This window comes from Punctularia strigosozonata, assembly GCF_000264995.1.
Source record: "Punctularia strigosozonata HHB-11173 SS5 unplaced genomic scaffold PUNSTscaffold_6, whole genome shotgun sequence".
Classification (NCBI taxonomy): Eukaryota; Fungi; Basidiomycota; class Agaricomycetes; order Corticiales; family Punctulariaceae; genus Punctularia; species Punctularia strigosozonata.
Window position 1 is genome coordinate 1957447 of NW_006767438.1, and position 19949 is coordinate 1977395.

At 53.8% G+C, this 19949-nt stretch overlaps 8 protein-coding genes across 8 annotated transcripts; 4 read left to right on the top strand and 4 right to left on the bottom strand.

Moving 5' to 3' along the window:
• Positions 1 to 190: 190 nt before the first annotated feature.
• On the bottom strand, positions 191 to 2164 carry PUNSTDRAFT_44692 (uncharacterized protein; the record flags this gene model as incomplete). Its single annotated transcript, XM_007383957.1, has 3 exons — positions 191 to 290; positions 338 to 1671; positions 1766 to 2164. 3 exons carry the CDS (start codon positions 2162 to 2164, stop codon positions 191 to 193), a joined length of 1833 nt encoding a protein of 610 aa, XP_007384019.1.
• A 389-nt stretch (positions 2165 to 2553) lies between these two features.
• Positions 2554 to 4178, bottom strand: PUNSTDRAFT_143793 (uncharacterized protein). Its single transcript, XM_007383958.1, has 2 exons — positions 3290 to 4178; positions 2554 to 3237 (listed from the first exon to the last, which is right to left on the bottom strand). The coding sequence occupies exons 1-2, from the start codon at positions 4027 to 4029 to the stop codon at positions 2754 to 2756; spliced, it is 1224 nt and encodes a 407-aa protein (XP_007384020.1). The 5' UTR covers positions 4030 to 4178; the 3' UTR covers positions 2554 to 2753.
• Positions 4179 to 4776: 598 nt separating this feature from the next.
• Positions 4777 to 5448, top strand: PUNSTDRAFT_52576 (uncharacterized protein). Its single transcript, XM_007383959.1, has 2 exons — positions 4777 to 4819; positions 4872 to 5448. Exon 2 carries the CDS (start codon positions 4921 to 4923, stop codon positions 5083 to 5085), a length of 165 nt encoding a protein of 54 aa, XP_007384021.1. The 5' UTR covers positions 4777 to 4819; positions 4872 to 4920; the 3' UTR covers positions 5086 to 5448.
• A 486-nt stretch (positions 5449 to 5934) lies between these two features.
• Positions 5935 to 6576, bottom strand: PUNSTDRAFT_67481 (kinase-like protein; the record flags this gene model as incomplete). Its single annotated transcript, XM_007383960.1, has 3 exons — positions 5935 to 6195; positions 6247 to 6315; positions 6370 to 6576. The coding sequence occupies 3 exons, from the start codon at positions 6574 to 6576 to the stop codon at positions 5935 to 5937; spliced, it is 537 nt and encodes a 178-aa protein (XP_007384022.1).
• Positions 6577 to 8878: 2302 nt separating this feature from the next.
• PUNSTDRAFT_134479 (kinase-like protein) lies at positions 8879 to 10227 on the top strand (the record flags this gene model as incomplete). Its single annotated transcript, XM_007383961.1, has 7 exons — positions 8879 to 9076; positions 9123 to 9344; positions 9400 to 9468; positions 9515 to 9727; positions 9779 to 9981; positions 10058 to 10108; positions 10161 to 10227. 7 exons carry the CDS (start codon positions 8879 to 8881, stop codon positions 10225 to 10227), a joined length of 1023 nt encoding a protein of 340 aa, XP_007384023.1.
• Positions 10228 to 11395: 1168 nt separating this feature from the next.
• Positions 11396 to 12301, top strand: PUNSTDRAFT_134480 (uncharacterized protein; the record flags this gene model as incomplete). Its single annotated transcript, XM_007383962.1, has 6 exons — positions 11396 to 11483; positions 11534 to 11733; positions 11789 to 11844; positions 11895 to 11987; positions 12048 to 12092; positions 12142 to 12301. The coding sequence occupies 6 exons, from the start codon at positions 11396 to 11398 to the stop codon at positions 12299 to 12301; spliced, it is 642 nt and encodes a 213-aa protein (XP_007384024.1).
• Positions 12302 to 13974: 1673 nt separating this feature from the next.
• On the top strand, positions 13975 to 15486 carry PUNSTDRAFT_102837 (uncharacterized protein; the record flags this gene model as incomplete). Its single annotated transcript, XM_007383963.1, has 4 exons — positions 13975 to 14147; positions 14202 to 14638; positions 14692 to 14863; positions 14926 to 15486. 4 exons carry the CDS (start codon positions 13975 to 13977, stop codon positions 15293 to 15295), a joined length of 1152 nt encoding a protein of 383 aa, XP_007384025.1. The 3' UTR covers positions 15296 to 15486.
• A 1385-nt stretch (positions 15487 to 16871) lies between these two features.
• PUNSTDRAFT_16720 (uncharacterized protein) lies at positions 16872 to 17122 on the bottom strand (the record flags this gene model as incomplete). Its single annotated transcript, XM_007383964.1, has 2 exons — positions 16872 to 16966; positions 17023 to 17122. Coding segments are annotated over 2 exons (195 nt in total), but the record flags the coding sequence as incomplete, so codon positions are not given.
• Positions 17123 to 19949: the final 2827 nt, after the last annotated feature.

The following is a 19949-nucleotide window of genomic DNA, read 5'->3' on the forward strand; positions in this document are numbered from 1 at the left end:
ATTACACACCACTAATGATTCTCCATCATGATAAGTCGAGATATGCCCTCGCCAATCCCATGAACGGCTCGGGGGTAACGGATCCTCCTACTAGGAAACAGAGCGTGCCCATTCGAAGACTCGTTCTTCTTCCAAGCGACCTTCGATGACGCCACAAATCCTTTCATCGCTCGTTCTTTTGTACTGACCTTTATGAAAATCGAAAATCAAAGTCGTAGGCAGGAGCCAGTCCACATAGCTCCCGCTGGATGACCTTGCTATCCGCCATCGGGGCCTGTTCGGTTTCTCCGCTGCATCGCTCCACCAATCGATCCAGTGAGCGCAACAAAAACATGACCTGCTTGAAAGACCCATCGATATAGTTCTGGCTTCATCGTACTCCAGTGGGAAACCATAAGGAAGATTCGGTCTACCCTCGTAAGCGGCGTAGATCCAGTCTCGAACGAGCCACGATTCGACCTCGTGCGTGACTTGATACCACAAGACGAGCTGAACTTCGGGATGGAGGTTCGCTACCGTCACGGGCGAGTCGTGCCAGGATAGGTTCAGGCGGTACATGAGGAAGTTGATGTCTGCGCGAACGGGAGGAAACGCCGTAACGACGCGTTGGGTGCAGATATCCATGGCGCTCAGATCGTCGGACGCCCATATGTGCTGGACGCGTAGCTCGGTTCCCCATACACGCCGGAAGAGCTGGTCACGATACGCGACCATGTCCTCCAACGCCGCGTCGAAATCCGCGAGGCGGCCAATAAGATACGCGAACCTTCTGACGTGGCGGGTGTCGACCCCTGCCGTCTCCAGCTCTTGGAAGACGGTGTCGGAGAGGAAGTTCGTGTGGCGCATGCATGACGCGAAGCGAGCGAGGAGCATGCAGTATTGGGTTTTCCGCGGAATCTTCGGGTTCAGGTCCGATTTCGATCTCCCGATGCAAGTTTCGTGATATTGGGCGGGAAGGTTGATAGCCTGAGCCTCGTGAAAACAGCGAACGAGCCCGAAATATACCTGGTATACGTCGTCCGTTCCTTGGCTGTGGCATAACTCCTCCCACATCCACGGACCTTCCTTCCCATTGATCTCGCACTCTGCTCCCCTGACGCCGAGCTTCGGAAGGACGGTCGTCCAGTATGTTCCAAGCGCAACCGTAATCTGGCTGAATCGTAGGAGGCTGAGCTCGTGGAAAATCCGCTCCAGGCAGCCTGGTGCGTTCATCGTGATGAACGTCCATATATCGGAAACTTGTGTGGCGTCTGCGGCAGCATCGAAGAGCGCGAGCGCGAGCGCCCTATCGTCCTCGAGAACCATGCCTGACCGAGCGAGAACGTAGGTGAGCGGCCAGTCGTTATCGATGTCTTCACTTTCGTGCGATTCAGCGGCCAGGATATGTGTACCGTCGAGGGCCAGGACGGCTATCGGAAGTTCGGGCTGTCGGTTGGCCAGGATAAGGGCTAAAGCCGTACATGTCGTGTATTGGAGGCGCTCCGTCAGGTCGAGAGGGCTTTCGTCCTGGGGTAGAAATTCTTGCGGGGCCGTATCGTACTCGATGCGGCGGAGCGCACGAAGTTGAGCGCTCAAATGGTCCTGCTTCTCAAGCCCTAGAATTTCATCCTGTTCAGGGATACAGTACCCAGCATGAAATGGGTCCCACCGGAACGAACGCTGTACATGATTCTGCCGAGGCTCCAGAGAGAGGGATGAGAAAATAATGGAGGAGACGTGAGGTCGCTGCCGTGGAAATGGGGGAAGAGTGTTGTACAGTTCGCACCGAACAAGGTAGCCCAGCCACATCATGAAACACGATCGCGGAGCCAGTTGAACAACGCCACACAGAAGATTTGCGCTGCTGCCAACTCGAACCGGAAAAAATTGGAAGATCTTCCGGAAAGAATTTCGGCCAGACAAACTGAAGAGCCACGAAGGCGGTCCTCCTCAGAAGAGTAGTAGGGGTTGATTCAGGCGAAGCCACCAACACGCAACGTCTCAACCCCGGAGTACTACCCACAGACTTGCCGTAGAGTTCTATGATGAGGGCTGCTGAAATCTTGATCACGAACGCCAGAGGCCCTCCTCCATAACCACTATGGGGAGAAAGATCGCGTCTGTGGGGAAGACATATTCCAAGGATATCGCGCCACCCTCCGCCGAGGTGGTTGTTCCCGTTCATGATGTCGGCGCACACTCACTTGGATCTCTTGGACCTCATTATGTTGGGAAGGATTCCACGAAGACGGCCAGCGGAGTTCGAGGGACGAGCAAAGGTTGGGTAAACACGTGCCCCCACAAGCATCAACAAAACAGCTACGGTGTGGCGTGGAAATTGTATCGGGCTGTTCGGCCCCCCAACCGACCACACACAAAACCATACTAATAGCTGAGCTAGGCACTTTGTTTCAAGGAGCACAATACGTAGATACATGTTAAGGAAGATATGATAATGTTAGATGATAATGCTGGATTCACCATGCCCTTGCATATGCACATGCGGACACCTCGCAATGTCGAGGACGTCCTAAACGTAGGGTGTCATAGGAGGGAAGAGGGAAAGAGGTTGGGGGATGGGTGATGGTAGGGTGTCGCAGGTGGCGGAATAGGATGAGGTATCGCAGTTCGATGGTTGATGTATAAGAGATGACGAGAAAGAGAGGAGATGGTACAAATCGTGAAGGAGAGATGATGATGATGATAGATGGTGGTGATGAATGATGAAGACGGCGACGGTGTAGCGACACCGAAGGGAGGGCACAGAAGCGACTTCAAGGGCTCGCCCGAATCTTCGACCGCAGGCGTGGGGGGCTCGCCGCGCGAGTTCCCGGCGGAGGAGTCACGGGCCTCTCCGACATTTGCCTCTTGGCGCTGGACAACAGCGCGGGCAAGGCGCCACGGATCGAGTTATCTGTCGAGTTACCGGGCGTGATCTCGGGGGAGGTTTGACCATGCGATGCCAGCCTTGCAGATCGCCGAGGCGACGACGACGTATCCGGGCTTTCCTCAACCTCAACGAGCGCCTTCGTGACCGAAGGTACCTTGACCTTGGCGCCGCCCTTGCCGTCGAGAGAGGGCGAGCTGGAAGAGTGCGAAAGACCGCGCGCCACGCGCTTGCGGACGGGGAAGAGCAGCTTGCGCGGCATGACGGGCTCCGGGGAGAAGTCGACGTGCGAAGGCGGGAGTTTGGCACGCTCGCGCCGGGAGGGCGTGAGGTTGTAGTACGGGTTTGCATACGTGCGCTTTTGGCCGCGGCTGCGAAAGATTAGTTAGCGACGAGAGCAGTCCCGGAAGCGCAAGAACGTACAAAACGTAGTCGACGGTCGGTCGCTCTTCCTCCTCGGAACGCTGAGGCGGCGTTCCAGGGCTCTCGAACGGCGAAACGTCAGTGTCGCCAGAGTCCTTGTCGAGGAACGGATTGTTTGGCGAGTCGCGGACTGCTTCGGGTTCCCGCTTGGACCTCGGCGCCGTCCGAGACGAACGTCGTGGCGGCGTCTGCGGTGGCCTCAGCGCAGTCGCAAAGATAGTCCTCTGCGCCTTTGGGCGAGACTGACGTCTTGATGGCGGGGGAGACAGGGGCGCGCGAACCCGAGTCGATGACCGGGGCGTCGCAGCCACGTTGGTCGTCTTCTCGCCCGAACCCTCGTCGACTTTGATCCTAACCGTCCGCCCAGACGACTTGGTCGCGCTCCCAGCCCAAAACGCCTCCTCTTCCGCAGCCACCACCTCCTCGGCGATCGTGTCTAACCCCGTCTTCCGCCTCTTCGCGCCCCGCTCCGCCTCCGTGCCCTTATCGGGAACGCCAGGTAAGACATCCTTATCCGCGTTGAGCTCGTCGTCCGAGTCCGAGTCATCCGTGTGCCGCGAGCGCCCGCGTTTTCGCTTGTGTTGAGTGCGGGGCGGCGTCGGGAGGCTGATCGACGACGACGTCCGAGACACGGGCGGTGGCTTTGTTTTGGAAGAGGACGACGTCGGCTTGGGTGCGTGAGCCAACGATAGCGGCGCTCGGATAGGAGACGAGTCAAGCATGCCACGCGTTGTCGGCATGGCGCTCTCTAAGTATGGTTGAAGTCGCTACGGTCTTCGTCGTCGTCGTTGTCAATGTTGTCTAGTGGTGGTAGCGTGGTGAAGGCGTGTTTACTGATGGTTGATTGATCTGATGAGCACTGAGGATATGCAAGGGAGATGAAGGAGAGAGAAAGGCAGGGTGAAGGCAAGTGAAGGGTGTCGCTGAAGACGAGAAACGTCAATGCCCACGAGGCGGGCATTGTTCCGGAGCCGTGGGAATACGTCTGAAAAGGGTAAAACAGCACGTGATCAGCCGTTCTTACTGACGCCGCACACGGTTGCACGTCAAACTTGACTCCCGTTACCCTACCACCTCTCAATGACAATGATATCGACGGTATCGTCTATGAGCACGTTACTTTACTCTATATGTTTAGAGCTATGGGCTAACCTCATTTACCTTATAGTGGTTCTTCTGGAGTTTCTCCTAGCCTTCTACACGGTCAGCGCCTCCATCGGTTATACCAAGGTCTCTGCCCTCCGTGGCATCTTCGGCGCACGCAATTTATGAGCAGCGCATCTTGCCCATTGCGTTTTGCGTTTTGCGTCTTAGATCACATTCGCCGCCCTCGCGTACGTCTCCCTTCATTGCCCTCATTTTTTCCGGATTCCTCACCAACGATCTCTCTTCCTCAGTCGATACTCGCACCTGAGGCCGACCGCCCCCGTCGTTGTTATCTGGTTCGCGAAATTCTGTGGTTCAACGCGTTTTGGACCTGGGAGTCGAACGACTGATCCTTCGTGCTCAACGACCTCAGCTTCGCCTGAGGCACGCCCATCTATATCTCCTCCAGTGTTGTCTCCACTTACTTTCTCAGAAGTCACAGGGACGACAGCAAGCGTCTTGCTCCCAAGCCGCTATCTCCACCTATGTCGTCCTGGGCACGGTCTCCTCTGTTCAGCTGGCGGTTTCAACGACGCCTCGGCCGCCTTCGCCAATATCTACGCAGCCCGAGCTTGAACAGGCCTGCCATCGCCACCCGAATCATCGTCATCGGCTCCGCAACCGCGGATTATGTTCGGCCTCATGGCTGACGCAGGATGATTAATGGTACACTTGCCGATGTGCGACAACCCCGGCATGCGCTTTCAGTGCGGTGCTCGGCGCGGACGAACATCTTTCCTCGGTCAACATCGTCCCCGAGGGCCACGGCGTCCCCGGCGGCGGCTGCGAGCCGATGCATTGGCATGCGCCACCCTCATCACCTCGTGAAGAAGGCTGAGGACCGTTAGCGTTGCAGCGGCTTGAACACTCGATGGCGCCAGGAGAGCATTCACAAGGCATGATAGATGGTCCTGTTTAACCGTATTCGATCCTGTGTTCGGTCGTTGTTGGTGTCTGACCATTTGTCTTCGGAAGTTGACGTGATGTCCTTGGCCATGTCTCGCTATCCATATTCACCCTATTATCATATCCTTTGCTACCGCATTGCGTGTATACCCGAAGGCCAAGGGCGAATATGGCGACATATACAGAGGTGCCGAGAATGAAAACCAGGTATTACGTACGCGAGGGTATAACACAGCGTGGTATATTGATGATCGCCTGCGAAGCATCTGCGGGGGTTATGACTGGCAGGGACTGGCAGGTGGCGAGTTGGAGTTTCTTGGGTACATAGGAAGTATGTACGCGTACGCTCATGACGGTTTGAGCGTGGGCGAAACCGTATTAAGCTGTTCTAGCTCGGCCAACACTTGCTCCATGTGAGGGCGATCCCGGGCTTCGAATTGCCAACACCTATCGACAAGCGCCTGCATTCCCTCCGGGGTGTGTTTCGGAAGCTCGCCGGGCTTTAGGCCGTCCTTCATCGCTAGAGGGATCTGCATGTTGTTATAATAAACATACGGGTTATTCCCGGTGTGCAGCTGAGAAGGTACGAATAGTCAGCCAACTACGAGGAGGTACAACGCATCACCTGCCTCGAGACACAGACATCCGAACGACCACACGTCCGTCTCAAGCGTTGAAGTTGGACCCCCGTCATTGCCGTCGGTCTGGCCATTCCATAATAAAAGTTCGGGGGCCATCCAACGCACGGCTCCGCCAGTCTCCTCACTCGGATTTAGTACGGAGTTAACTGTGATAAAGGAAAGGCCGAAATCGGTGATCAGCGCTCTCTTGTCTTCAGCAATCAGTATGTTGGCCTGGAGAGTCGTGAGAATGGTGGTTTGACCACGGAGATGAAAGTAATGTACCCCTCGAATATCGCCATGTGCGATTTTCTTCGAATGAATATAGGTCAGTCCCTTAGCAATCTCGAGTACCTACGAGAGAAAGGACTCGTGAGCGGCGACCCGTTATCTATCACGGATGCATACCAGTCTTTGCGCTTCTGGGGCCCGTTGAATGCCATTTCTGCCGAGATAATCCCGCGACGTCCCGTTCTCCATCCAGGGAGAGACGAGATAGAACGTGGGATATCCTTCCAGATCTTGCAAGTCGTATTCCGAGGAATAGATGCCCATGAACTGCAGTACGTTATCGTGGCTGAGCATTCGCCATAGCAGAGCCTCGGTTATGAACATCTAATAGCATTGAGCTCGCAAGTTACGCTTGCACGGTCTGGCACGTACTCCGAAAGTGTCTTGCCTTTCCTTGTTCCTGAAATGACGAAGACGCTTGCAGGCGACGTTCTTGCCACCCGAAGTGCACGTCCATACATCAGAGAACCCTCCACCGTGTCGGGGATCGCCTTGGGGTAGCGAGCATGCTACCCGCAGACCTATCGGAATGTACCTGGCCTGATTACACAACATTCCGAGAACACGGTGGCGGCGTCTGATATCTGGGTTTTGCAGGGGCACGCCCCCAATTTCGCTTTCAGAAGCCTCGAACGTAGCTTGCAGGTACTGCCGACGACGGTCAAATGCCAAATTGCGGAACGGGATCAGAGTATAAGTAACACTGACATCATGTAGATCGTCAGCCATTTCCCTCGCATCTTCGAGTGTGAGCTGCAGTACGTTGCTGTCTCCTGCGGGACACACCACGAGGAGTTTCTCTGATTAGCACGTAGTCGGCAAGAGAAGCGGAAAAAATCTTTGCCTTTCCATCGCAGTGTCGGTAGCCTTACGCAATCGATTTCGAGCTTACGCATGCTGCTCGCTTCGTCGGGGCGCAACTCAATCTGCCATTCCCCAAGGTCAATGAATACCTTAGTTTCAAGTTGGGATACACTTCGCACTTACGTTCAATCTGACTTCAGGTGAGCCATCGTGGACTGCATTGACCTCAGAGGACGGCGGAGCTGCGACGTCTGGTTTCGCGAGTACAGGCGCGCTGGCCTAGTTATGAGGTCCATATCAGCTAGCATCATGCGAATTGAGGCATTCATACATTCTGTCCATCCATCGAACCAGTGTCCGCACCCGAAGTACCTGGTTTCTGATCGTCGTAAGGTCATGAGCCGGCTTCAAGCCAGTTGTTTCGATGTAGATACTGACGTTTTTGACAGCCAAAGTCTTTTCGTCGAAGTTGGCGCCTGCCTTTTGCCCACCGCATCGACCAAGGCAAAGAGAGAATGGATCCCATGAGAACGATCTGGAGCTGGGACGACGGCGGAGATACCGGGAAAGAGTAGACCAGGTCAACTACGTGGATAAGAGTCACTCAGAGGAGAGCGGTATCAAGCGGTTCAGATATGCAACTTCGACTGAGTAAACATGTGGATGTTGCTGCACCTGTTCCGCGCTGCTCCAGTTGCACGAGGGGTTAACGCTGTTTCGTGCCTGTGTACACGATCTCCTGAGCCGCCATGCCTTCAGACCCGCTCCATATCAATGGATAGATCTCTCCGAGATGATGGTCAGAATGAACATGCCAACGAGAAGTGTTGCAGTAACTGATCAATGAGTGGCACTCGTGGTTGCCTCGAGCTTATGACCGCACTTATGAATGGGCTTCCATAATGAGTGACCAAAAGCACGTTGATGTCGCGCTCTCTGCGTGCTGCAAACAAGCCAGGCAAGAGCGCAATAGACCTGCCAGCACATCCTACAACAGGTGGTGAGGGTGTGCAGAGCTTTGTCAGCAGGAACTCGAGTAGCAAAACTACACGCAACGCAACAGCCATGTATAGCTCCTCGCCCCTCTCGCCGCTCAGCTTTCCCTCCATCGATCATGCCCTTTCTATGGTGTGGCAGCCCAATACTTTCGCGTTCTCATGCGAGAACTCGAAATGCTTCTCATCCCTCCTCTCGTTCAAATGCTCGCGAAAGACCACTCAAAGGCAGGATCCTTCAACCTTCCGCATATCTACATACATAACACTACAACTTGCTAATGCCATAGATCCCACGCGTCGAGCAGCGCAATCGGCTTCCATGACATCCCGAGCTGGGGTAGCAGGTCTGGACCTTGCACCTTGCACGACCACTTGCGATCGAAACGTGAAGACAAACGCGGATGCGAGCCGTGGTAGGAACAAAGATACGTCAAACCCAGTTTACTGACATGTATACCCTGTGCAGTTATTACCTATTCCGGCGATGCTGTCCGACCTCTTGCGATTACGGGTGGTGAGTAACCCCACCTGAATACTATTACTACTTCCCGTGAGACCCAACATGTTACAGGCGCGATATCTGTATTCGAGCAAGAAGAGTTAGAAAATAAGACGTTCGAAGCACTGAAGTCTCTTGGGATCAAGCATCCACGAACAGGATTCACCAGAAGAGCGGAAAAAGTCGTTAAGATTGTGAATATTATCCAGAAGGTAAGTCTTCCTTCACGTTTCAAATTACCAACGATATGCAATGTTATCTCTGCCAGCGTCTTGACTCCCCCAAGCCCTTAGGAGTAGCTGAACGTTGTCAAGCTGCAATTGTCATGTCAGAATTAGTTCGCCAGGCCACTCGCTTACCACGCGTGCTCGTTATACGCAATGTTAAGCTTACGGCGGAGTCATTCAAGTTGTCGGGAACAACCGGGGACGTGAAAAAAGGGACTCTCCGTGGCGGCGCTGTTGTAGCACTGAAGAGGCTACGAGTCACCGCGGCACAGAAGGAACAAGCCGTCTTCTATACCGTGAGTTACTACAGCACCCTCCGATGTCTCCGCTCATTGCGTACAGAAATTACGAGACGCGATCGTTATCTGGCGCCAATTGCAGCATCCGAATGTTCTCTCCTTGCAGGGGCTATACGGTCCTGGAGTGTGTACCAATGGGATCATGAAGATTGGCGAGGTGGCGTCAGGAACTTCTTTATATCTCGTTTCGCCTTGGATGCCTAATGGAAACGTCGTTGGTTATCTTGAAACGCACGGACCCGACGCAAATAAGCTCTTAAAGCTGGTAAGCCTGCCCTTGGCCGCGATTCAATCACACTAAACCACAGTCGACGGTACAGTCCAGCGATATCGCGAATGGGCTTTCGTACATCCATGAGTTCGGCCTGATCCATGGGGACATGAGAGCGGTACGTATTTGTCACGCTGCGGATAAGTTATCTAACCTATCGCCAGGTCAACGTTCTCGTAGACTCTCAGGGTAATCCAAAGATCACCGACTATGGGATACTACCTATTTATAACGAGAGTCAAGTCGTCGTCGAGAGTCCCGGAAGTATGGTAATCACACGCTACGCTGCACCCGAGCTATTCGGACTTGAGACGCGACTGGATTTACCAGCGCGACAAGCGGCAGATGTTTTCGCATTTGGGTGCGTTTGCTTCGAGGTTCGTACACGCCACATTCAATGCTCCAAAATAATGACATTATGGACGTAGATGTACACTCTCAAACTACCTTTTCCTGACGTTGAGAAGGATACAGCCGTACCATCGTTGGTTATCAAGGGCAAGCGACATACTTTGCCAACTGCTAGAGACTGCCCCTTCGGTCAGCCGCCTCCTGAAATGTCGAGAATCATGGAACAGTGCTGGGCAGAGAAGAGCGATGCACGCCCTAGTGCTCGTGATATAGTAAATCGGTTGGTTGACATACTCCATCGATAGTTACTCGCGCGATACATGTTGGCTTGGAGCTGGATTCATAGACGGCTATAGTGACCCGTCGCTCATACAAACAGAGCGCGTCGGAGACCACATCGAGTTCGAGTACTCATGCACCGGACCTCATAGTGGGATGCGTTCAAGGTGCTTTGCTCAGGACTGATGATGCCGAGGCGCTCGCGCTCGTTCAAGCAGTCGCTGGCGATGGGTCGTCTGGTGCTTAGAAGCAGATTTTCCCATAGTCGCTCTTGCGTATAGCTTTGTATGTCCTACCCCCTGCTGCTTGCGTTGTATACGTTCTTGAAACATGATAGCCTATGTAGCATCGACTCATTGGTAGCATGGTAGTAGAGCGACGATCGGTGCAGCATGAAAATGAAACGGACATCAAGTGAGAGATTCATATGCCAATTTATGTAATTGTGCTTCGTCTCATAGGCGGACCGTCCGTTCAGTGGAGCGGATTTGAATACGTGACAGTGTCCATCGTCTTGTAGCTTTCAGTTGTTGCTTGAGAACAAAGTCATAACCGATGCTTCGGCTGTCAGGCCTGACCGCATGCGCCGTCGTGCCCTGTGCAACCTGAGCGATGTAAGGACTCCGACAATCAAAGACTCGTATATAACTCGCACCTTTTCGGTCTGGGTTTGTTCGTTCCATTCGGAGGTGCGACGGGGCGATCTTTGCGGGCTTCATCACGCGTCCCCTTTCCGAACGACGAGTCAGGACGCAACGCCCGGGTCGCTGAAGTCATGGATGAGATGGTGTAGATGTACGACGAGAGTAGGAGCCTATGTGCCCGCAGATTGTTACATCCCTCGCCCTTGGGGTATATCTCCCGATATCCACGGCGCCGTGTATGCTGGTGAGTCATGAATGCTGTCCCGGGCGGCGGCATGGGCGTTAGAACTCGGACTGCATTATCGTGGTGCAAAGATAGAGAATCATGGTCATGGTTCCAATGACTGAACAAGCTATAACGAGAAGCCATAGACAACGAGGCGACTAGTACATATTTGCCACGAGACGGCGAAGCCCGGCACTTCATCGGCATGTCGGCATTTTCCTGATCAGGCAGTAGAGCCCCGCGCCGGGGTCTGCGATCTGGCATCCGTCATTGCCACTTAACTGCCTCCATATCTTGACCACCTGTATGCAGCCTTCATGACGGGAACACGTACCCGCCATGTTATTACCGTTCAGTTTTCCGAAGGGTCGTTGTGCGCATGTCAAGAACTTGTCCGGTCTGCGCTCGTAATGAGAAATGGACTGAATGACAATCATGTGATGCTCCACCTTAGCTGCGGCGACGACCTCATCGACCAAGCCGTTTAGCGCTAATCATGTAGTGAGAAGGAGTTGGCACTCGACTTGACGCACCATCCTCGGAACATGCTCGCACTACTCAAATATGCTGTCGCGATTGTTGTGCTACTCTCGGCACAACTCGCTTCGTCGCAGGCGGACGCTGCCATCCAACGTGAGTCAATACCGTCCATCTTCCAGGGTATCACCTCACTCTTCCCTTAGAGTGCTACAAGAATGCATTTGCGGAAGCATTGGGTCCGGAAATCACCGACCCAGCCAATCGTACCGTCCACCTCTGCGAAGACATCTCGCTGTTCCAACAAGCGGCCAACAACATAATCCGCGAATGCTTTGGTGGCAACATCAACGTGACGTGTGTCGCCACGGCTGAGCAATACATATTTGACGCCTGCTTTCAAGTGGTGAGCACTACGTCCTGTTGCTCGCGCTTGGGATAATGCTGACCGAACGCGGAAGGGCGTTGTGATACCTGCTTACAATCGCGCTCAAGTGACGCCAACCCCCGGATCTACGTACGTCTTGCTCAACTGCTCTTTGATTGATTCGATAACACCCTATGCAGATCTATTTTTACGACCGAGCCTGGGATGAGCGTGACGAGTGCGGTTTCAACTCTCAGCTTAACGGCTCCGCTACCGGTGACATCCAATAATACGTAGGTTCAACTGCTCAAATAGCCTATCGTCTCCTATTCACCGCCCGCCAATGTATACAGACTACGTTCCTCCACCACCGCAAGTGAACTGAGCACGACAACGAAGTGCGTCGCTCCTTTCCGCATGCTTATGTGTTCGCTCACGGGCTTCCAGGGCGGTTCCAGGGTCGAGCGTCATGAAAACTACCTCCACATCCGCTTCAAGTGCTGCACCGTCATCGACGCAAACTAGCCCCGCAGAACGCGTCGCTGCCGTCAAAGTGACCCTGAGCTGCTTCGTCACGTCCGCGGTGGTCAGCCTATTGAGCCTATGACCAACGACCAGTCTGATAACAACCAGCGATATTCAACTTGTGGTGCCGTCAACGTGCGACATCGAACGTAGTTAACTCCTTCGGCTTCGCGATTTCTGATGGATGCAACGCGAAGGCATGGCGCGCAACCACGATCGAACATGAGGTGTTTTGGAGGTCAGGATGCTGTGACCGCGGCCGGGATGAAGTCGTGAGTGCAGATGCAATCTCCCAACTTAGATGTCAAACAAGCTCGAGATGACGAGCACGATGCCGCAAAAGACGGATAGCCCGCACCTTTCGTGGACTAAGACCGAGCCCAACAGCGGACGCCCGCTAAATGGTATGCGGGTGGGTTACCGACCCCCGCCGATGATCAATTGCGATAGTGTCCAATTCGTCATCTTTGGGGGCCTTCCCACATGGAACGAAGGTGCTTGCTTTTCTCGGCTTCGTGGCGTCTGCAGGCATGGAGAACCTGACGGTTCCGCGAGAAGGTCAGCTTCGAAACTCTCATCGTTTGCGAGCCTGGAATGGCTTACTCAGGCCGGGTATGGGCCGACTCGCCGATTGGCACGACAATACACCTGTTCGCGCCAGGCGTTGTCCGCATCCTTGATCGCTAACCGGTCGACCTTGACGTATCTTCATCAGTGCTAGAGGCTTGAGAAGAGGACTGCTTATATTCACACTCACGACCTGTCGAAAGCTTGACGTCAGGTCAGTCATCAAAGACGCATTCCAAGTCGACCGTGGGTCGATCATAGAAGATACGCCCTTCTCAATTATAGACATATCACCATGGTCTTGGCAGAAGACGCGCCCATATGGGAGTATAGACCCGGAGCGCTGTGTCCACGGACGGAGCACGAGCCGCGAGCGCTCGTTCTGAGTTAACGCGGTACCCGGCAGTACATCCCCAGATACTGTGAGAGGGGGCTAGCTATCTTCTTAGCCCCTGCGCCGAAGTTTCCAGATTGAGCGTATCGTCAAAGGGGGGGGGGGGGCGGGGGTTGTGCTATAGCCACAAATCGGCCATCGCGTCGTTTCGCCGGCGGCACGCGAGGCCCAGAAGTCATTGTGCGAGGTGCGAGAACGATGAGACCGCAGGGCTGCGGTGGTAGAAGCCGACAAGCAGCCGTCCGGAGAGGACGTGAAATCCGAGCTTGATGGAACGCCAAGAGTTATCAGGAAAACGCTCACTCACAGGGTGACCACCAGGGCGACGTATGGCACATCTGACAGACAATGTTGATCGACACTCAATGAAACCCGAGGGGGTAAATGGGAATGATTCGGGTCGCGTCGGAAAGCAAGGGAGAACAGGAAGAAACGCGTGTAAAGGGAGGTCACATGATCGGAACTCTCTCACCTTCCTCCCTTCGTCGGTTTGCCGATTGACGTGCTCTGCATTAGCCTAAGCAGCCCGCGTTCTGAGAATTGAATCAAGTCTCTTCCTCAATCGCTTGCGCCAGCCGATCTTTAACTCCTCAAGTTAGAGCGGGGTTAGAGGGGCAGCACACATGTCCTCTCTGCAGTTTTATACGCCCTACGGGCTCGACGCCATGCACCTGCCTCCGGTTCACGGTGTTGCAGTGATCCTTGGAACGCAGCCTCGTCCTCGGCTCGCGAATCCTAGGTCTTATCCGTGGTGTCCTTAGTTGAGACATCCGCCCCCACATTCTTTACCCGACATGGACAACCAAGTCCTCTTACCCCTACCTGCCACCTACCCCCGGTACACCGATCCGGAGGTACAGGAACGCAAATCTAGATTTGCTGACCTAAAGGAGTACCTCATGTCTGAGGTAAATCCTGAGCTTTGCTCGTATCCTCTCGCTGGCTTCACCTTCATGACCGGCTACATGTACGTCCATCGGCAGACTTCTTGACTTAAGCCCCGTTCTCATCGTGATAACAGAGATGCCGTCACCTTTTCCGCCGTCGGGCTCTGGTGCGGCTACCAGACGGGCAACTCCGCCCAGCTCGCCATCGCGATCGCCAGGCTCTTCCAGGTGCAGCCCGATGGATCGTACGATTTGACATTCCATATGCACGATCGCCTCGCGCTCGCGTCCCTCATCACTTTCTGTCTCGGGGCCATCGTCGGCCGCATGGGCGACAAGCTCGGACCCAAGACTCGTCTCTGGCTCATGCTCGGCACGTTCATACAGGGCCTGATGACGATGGCCGCTGCCATTGCTATCTGGAAGAGCGGGCAGCCCAGCTTCGAAGGCGTCAACGGTGCTCCGGCTTGGACGAACCCCGCTGCCTTCGTCAGCGTCGGTTTCATGAGCGCGAGTTTTGGTCTACAAGGCATTATGGCAAAACGCCTCAACACGTCGTTCACGACTACCCGTGCGCTCTCCTTTACTCTGATGTAAGCATTCCAGCTGACACGGATTTCCTAGTGGTCCTTACGACAGCATGGTGCGAACTGGTCGCCGATCCTAAGCATCGGCGCACCGTATTCGTTAAGAAGATATCTGCGATCGTATCCCTCCTCATCGGCGTGTTCGTCGGGCGCTCGATCCTTCAAGTCACCGACGCCTCCGTGACCCTTGGCATCGGGTGTGGCGTAAGGTCAGTCATTGTTTCGTTGTTTTTCATCCCTGAAATCACTGTCAGCTGATGCCAGACCACAGGGTATTCTTCGCTCTGGTGTGGTTCTTCGCGCCCGCCAAGCGACTCCCATCCAAATTCACTCCCCGCAAGCGTCCGGACCCTCCTCCGGCGCTCAAGCCACTGACGCTCAACGCGTCTGCCGCCATCCAAACCGAGAAGATCCCGCCCGTGGTCGAGCAAACGCGCACGTCCTACATCCCGTTCCCGTCGGAAAAACCCGCGGTCTTCTTCGAGCCGCCCTACACCCCGCCGCAGTCGCCCCGCGACCGCCGCCCCAGCCGCCCGCGCAAGCGCACCCTCTCCAGGGTCATCGTAAACTGGTGGAACAACTGGTCCGGCCGCGGCACACGCTCGCGCCAGTCATCTTTCCGATCCCTGCGCAGGGACTAGCGCCCCGAGCTCGGACACTTCTTTCCTCGGCGCCTACATGAGCGAGCCTCCGCTGCGCCCTAAGGCGATACCGAAAATGTATAGGGACTTCTCTGTCGTCCACTTCCTTCTCTTGAACTCCGCATTCGTATTTATTTGTAGAACGGAACGCTCCCATGCTACGCAGCCTGCGTTCCAGGTCTCTCTGACCTCCATGGCAATAGCGTTGAGCTTCTTACCACACTCCTTTCTTGTACAATAGTAGCGGATGTACTGCATATCATGTACATTCTTGTACGACGCATTACCGCATTATACCGGGCTTTCGGATGACTCTCAGCATGCGATTTGATCTCCTTATCACGAACCATTTCACGCCAGCCTGTTGATCGACATACAGCGACCGAAAGGACACCACACATAATACATTTTTATTCGGCGACGAAGACGCACTCACACTGCGCCGGTCCAAGCCGGCGTATCCGCGAAAAGGACGCCCATGTCGGGAGGAGGATATCGATCACCTTGCGCAGCATCGGCCTTGTTCTCGACTTCCCTGACCTCTTAGATCTCCTCCGGCATGAGCTTTACCTCGACGGCGCCCAGGTTCTCTTGGAGGTACTGCAGGTCAAGACGTCAGCCATAGCTTCCTGCCGCCGTCTTGGGATAGATGACCACCAACCTGCACCTGCGTCGTCCCCGGAATGAGGATGACGTCCTCGCCTTACGCGAGGAGCCATGCGAGGGCGACTTGATCGGCGGTCGCGCCGTGTCGCTTGCCGATGTCCGCGATGTCGTCGACGAGGCGAAGAATGTTGGGGAAATTGTCGGCGGTATAGCGAGCGACCCTCCGTCGGAAGTCGCGTTCGCCAAAATCGTCGGGCGATTTCTGCGCACCATCACGTCTGCTGCAAGGGTCTCTTGCAGGTATGTAGACGTGCCAAAAGACGACTTGGTTGATGCACGTTGGCTCCATCATCTGCATATTCAGATGGCCCCATGTACGAGACCGACATCCGAGGAGCGGTAGTTCCGCAACAGATTGCGCGCTATATTATTTGAAGGAGTACTCCAAGTATAAATGGCAGCTACGTAAAACCTATCTCACGGGCGCTGAACGGTGTATAATGACCCAAGATCCGGTTATCGCTCCCTAGGACCGAGCTTGAGCGGTCATCTGAGCTGCTGATTGGTGCCTATACTTACCTTGATATACTAGATGTACCGGCTTCAATACCTCAATCCGCATGCTCAGGCCGGAAGAACAGGTAAAGTGTCCATGCGAGTGATCATGTGATAGGACATAACAAGACATAATCTGATCTCATCGTGTTATGATTATCCCCCGAAGATGGGCAAGAGAACAACGCTTTGATCTTCCAGGGTTTGTTCAGGGCCGGGGGCATCACGCGCTCTCTGTTTCCGGCGTGAGCGTTTGACATATTCTGGAGCTGGAAGTAACTTTAATTTTGGCTAGATTTGGGTTGAAGGCAATAGCTTCTCTGAGATCGCTCTCTCTACACCGCTCCGCACTTCGAGTGCGTACGAAGAGGCCATTGTCCGTGCACGTGTAAGTGACTATGGAGAGCTTGACGTTGGAGACGGTCTCGTAAGACACCCTTCCCTGAATCGCGGCCATCTTGAGCTCGAGGGCGGGCGGCTGCCGCGAGCCCTCGCCAGCGGAGAACGTGCCTAATCGAAGGAACAGTACGACGAATCGTCTACGGAGAGAGGAGAGAAGGACGTACCGGCACCCCAAAGCGGGCCACCGTGGGCCTTGCTTAGGTTGGTGAGCTGCGCGAAGGCGTGCTTGTAACTGCACGGGACGTAGACCATGCCGTGTGGTGCGCGATACTCGACATGGCCGCTGAACAAACGGCATCAGCATAGGCATCCTTCGTCGACATAAAGGACGACGAAGGTAGGCAATTGCCAATAGCGGTCCACTCCTGTCGCCCTTCACCCATTTCCGGAGGTGGAGACAACCACGCCCGCAAAACTAGACGGGGAAGTTGCCGTACTGGGTTGAAACACCGATAAGACCCGAGTACAGCTCGAATAAAAGACGGTATCAATGCATGGGGCAGCTCGGGGGCGTCATGCAAGGGTCTCAAGATTATTCGGATTTTTTATGAGGCGCGAGCGCATATCTGTCGCACTTCCGGGGAAGTATGTAGCGGGAACTTCTTCCCGGATTACATGTGCGACATGTTCGAAAGGGACCTCCTCCCGTGAACTGCGCGGGAAAGTTGCTATATTGAGCCGCATTTCCGTATAAGAACGAGTGACAGCTGTAGAGGTCCCTCGGGCCCAGAAGGAGATAGGTAACTTGGGATGCGGATATTGCTTTGACGGCAGAAGATTGTGTCCCGCGTGGGTTTGCCGCTGAAGTATACTAGCGTGGCTTCGGGGGGATTATTAATAGACAAATCGGACTAGGACGTGCTGGTCATGGAAGCCCGCGATGCATATAAGGCAAGCGCTTGGCTGTCCAAAGTGGAAAAGTTGGCACCAAGAAGAGGGGTCTGGATTCGCGTGTACATATTGATCGAGTGTAAAACCGTTCCATCGGAAAGATCAAAAGCTTAAATATGGGCACATGATCTTATAGCTAACGTCGAGAGGTGATGGTGGCGCTTACCAGCATGGATTGTGCGAGCATGGATATGATATCAAGGCGGTGTTACTGATATAAAGTAAGTTGGGTCAGCTGATGGCTCTTTAACCGAGATCCAACCCTCCTATGTCTCTCCTGAAAGTGCTTAATGCAACGCAAGCTGTCGCTGTCGCAGATGTGGCATTCCGTTTTAACGTCAAGCACGTAGCGCCACTTCTTCTGTTGGAAAGCTTTGCATTTGGTTCGACTTTCCATTATACACTCGATCGAGCGCAACTGAGCCTGCGCTGCAGGTGTAGCATGTACAGTGCTTCTCTTGTGGATATACTGGGCTCTGTGAGTAGATTATCGAGTGTCTCGATGATACTGAGCTGATTTTCTTCACATATCCGTGTCTCTACGTCACAGATTCGTAAAAACGAAACATGCTCCCACGAAGATCAAGATGTTAGCTCTTCCTGCAATGTATCTCATCCTCGCCATACATTGGTCTATGCTGTTGCATAATTTCTGCAGTATTTTCAACGGAACGTGAGGTTGACATTGCTGTGGATACCACTCATAATTTTACCTTGGAATAGAGCAATGAATCTGCCCTTTTCCGACCTTTACATTGAGGCGTACAACTCAGCTTTAAATGACGGAGGCTCGTGGGTAGCAATAGACAGCCTTAATAAACAAGGGACTGTTTTGTTATACTTACTACCATTCGTGGCCGAAACAGCCTTCTTTGGTGAGTTACTATGGATTAGTTGACCGTGAGACGTTCTCATGATTGCATAGGGTCACTAACAGCGCTTTTCACGGTTCTATGCTATGTGGCCTCGAAGTAGGTCACAAAAGACTCCTATATTCATCCGTAATTGAAGTAATTCTGCTCACGAAGACAGCGCAGAGATCAGCCAGACGCCGCATTGAATAAGTTCATTGTGCGCGCAGTGATATGTGTGATGTTCCTATTTTCCCTGGTGCACTGGTGCATCGACCTCCTTGCATATATTGTTGCCACTGGCACGGTCTACAAAGAGTTCCCCTTCAACACAATATTGGTGAACCAAAGTTACATCCGCAATGCCCTGATCTATGTCACAGTGTGTTCATCGCAGCGGGAATAGTCGTGTCTTGTCATTCACGCTGCATTTAGATCTTGCTCAGCGACGGGGTCGTACTGTGGCGCATGTGTGTGCTGTGGGAAATGCGTCCCATTCTCTTATGGATCTCGGGAGCAGCACTGGCAGCTACCACTGGTGCGTACTCACGCTGTACGCTTACCTTCTTCACTTTGACGCATTCCTCCGGTTGTTAGGATTTTCTATAGCCAATACCGTGGCTCTAGCCCAGGACCACTGGGTAAATAGAATATCAAGCGTGGAGGTATCCCTGCCGACGTTCAATGCATCCGTTTTTGGATTATTGGCAATGGTGGTATCCCTTATGTCCAATGGTTTTTCGACCATCGCGATTGCTTATAAAGCGTGGTGAGATGAACAGAAAACCGGTGTTATCACCAGCCTTTGTTGAGCTACACATACATACAGGCAGCATCGCAAGCTTCTCAAGGCGCAGCTACAGAGTAACTCCTGCAGAACATTAGTTGAGAAGATCATGAGCATTCTTATGGAATCTGGGGCAGTTTATTGCTGCATATGGGTAAGCACATACTTCAATAAAAATGGCCCTATTTAATCGCCTCGGTTGTCTCGCAGATACTCTGGATTATTGCCAGCTACTTTCCGGTCGGAGCTGCCGGCACTCAAATCAAACTCCCTGGGAGTCGGGTGCTCATCGAGCAGCCGGTCCTCGAAGATTATCTTAACGTCATCATGGCCCAGCTTACGGTAATGTCTTATTCCTGCTCCGGTGACGTTATTTGCATGTGAGGCTGAGTACGCTTCCATGCCAGTCTATCTACCCGCTACTGGTCCTCCTCCTCGTGGCCTTCGAGCGTACACACTGCGATCGCGGGTTTTCGCTCAACGAGTATGTCACCGACGAGCTCAGATTCTCTCCGCCAGTCATCCTTGATCTTGTTCATGGCGGTGACCACGAAGAGATCTT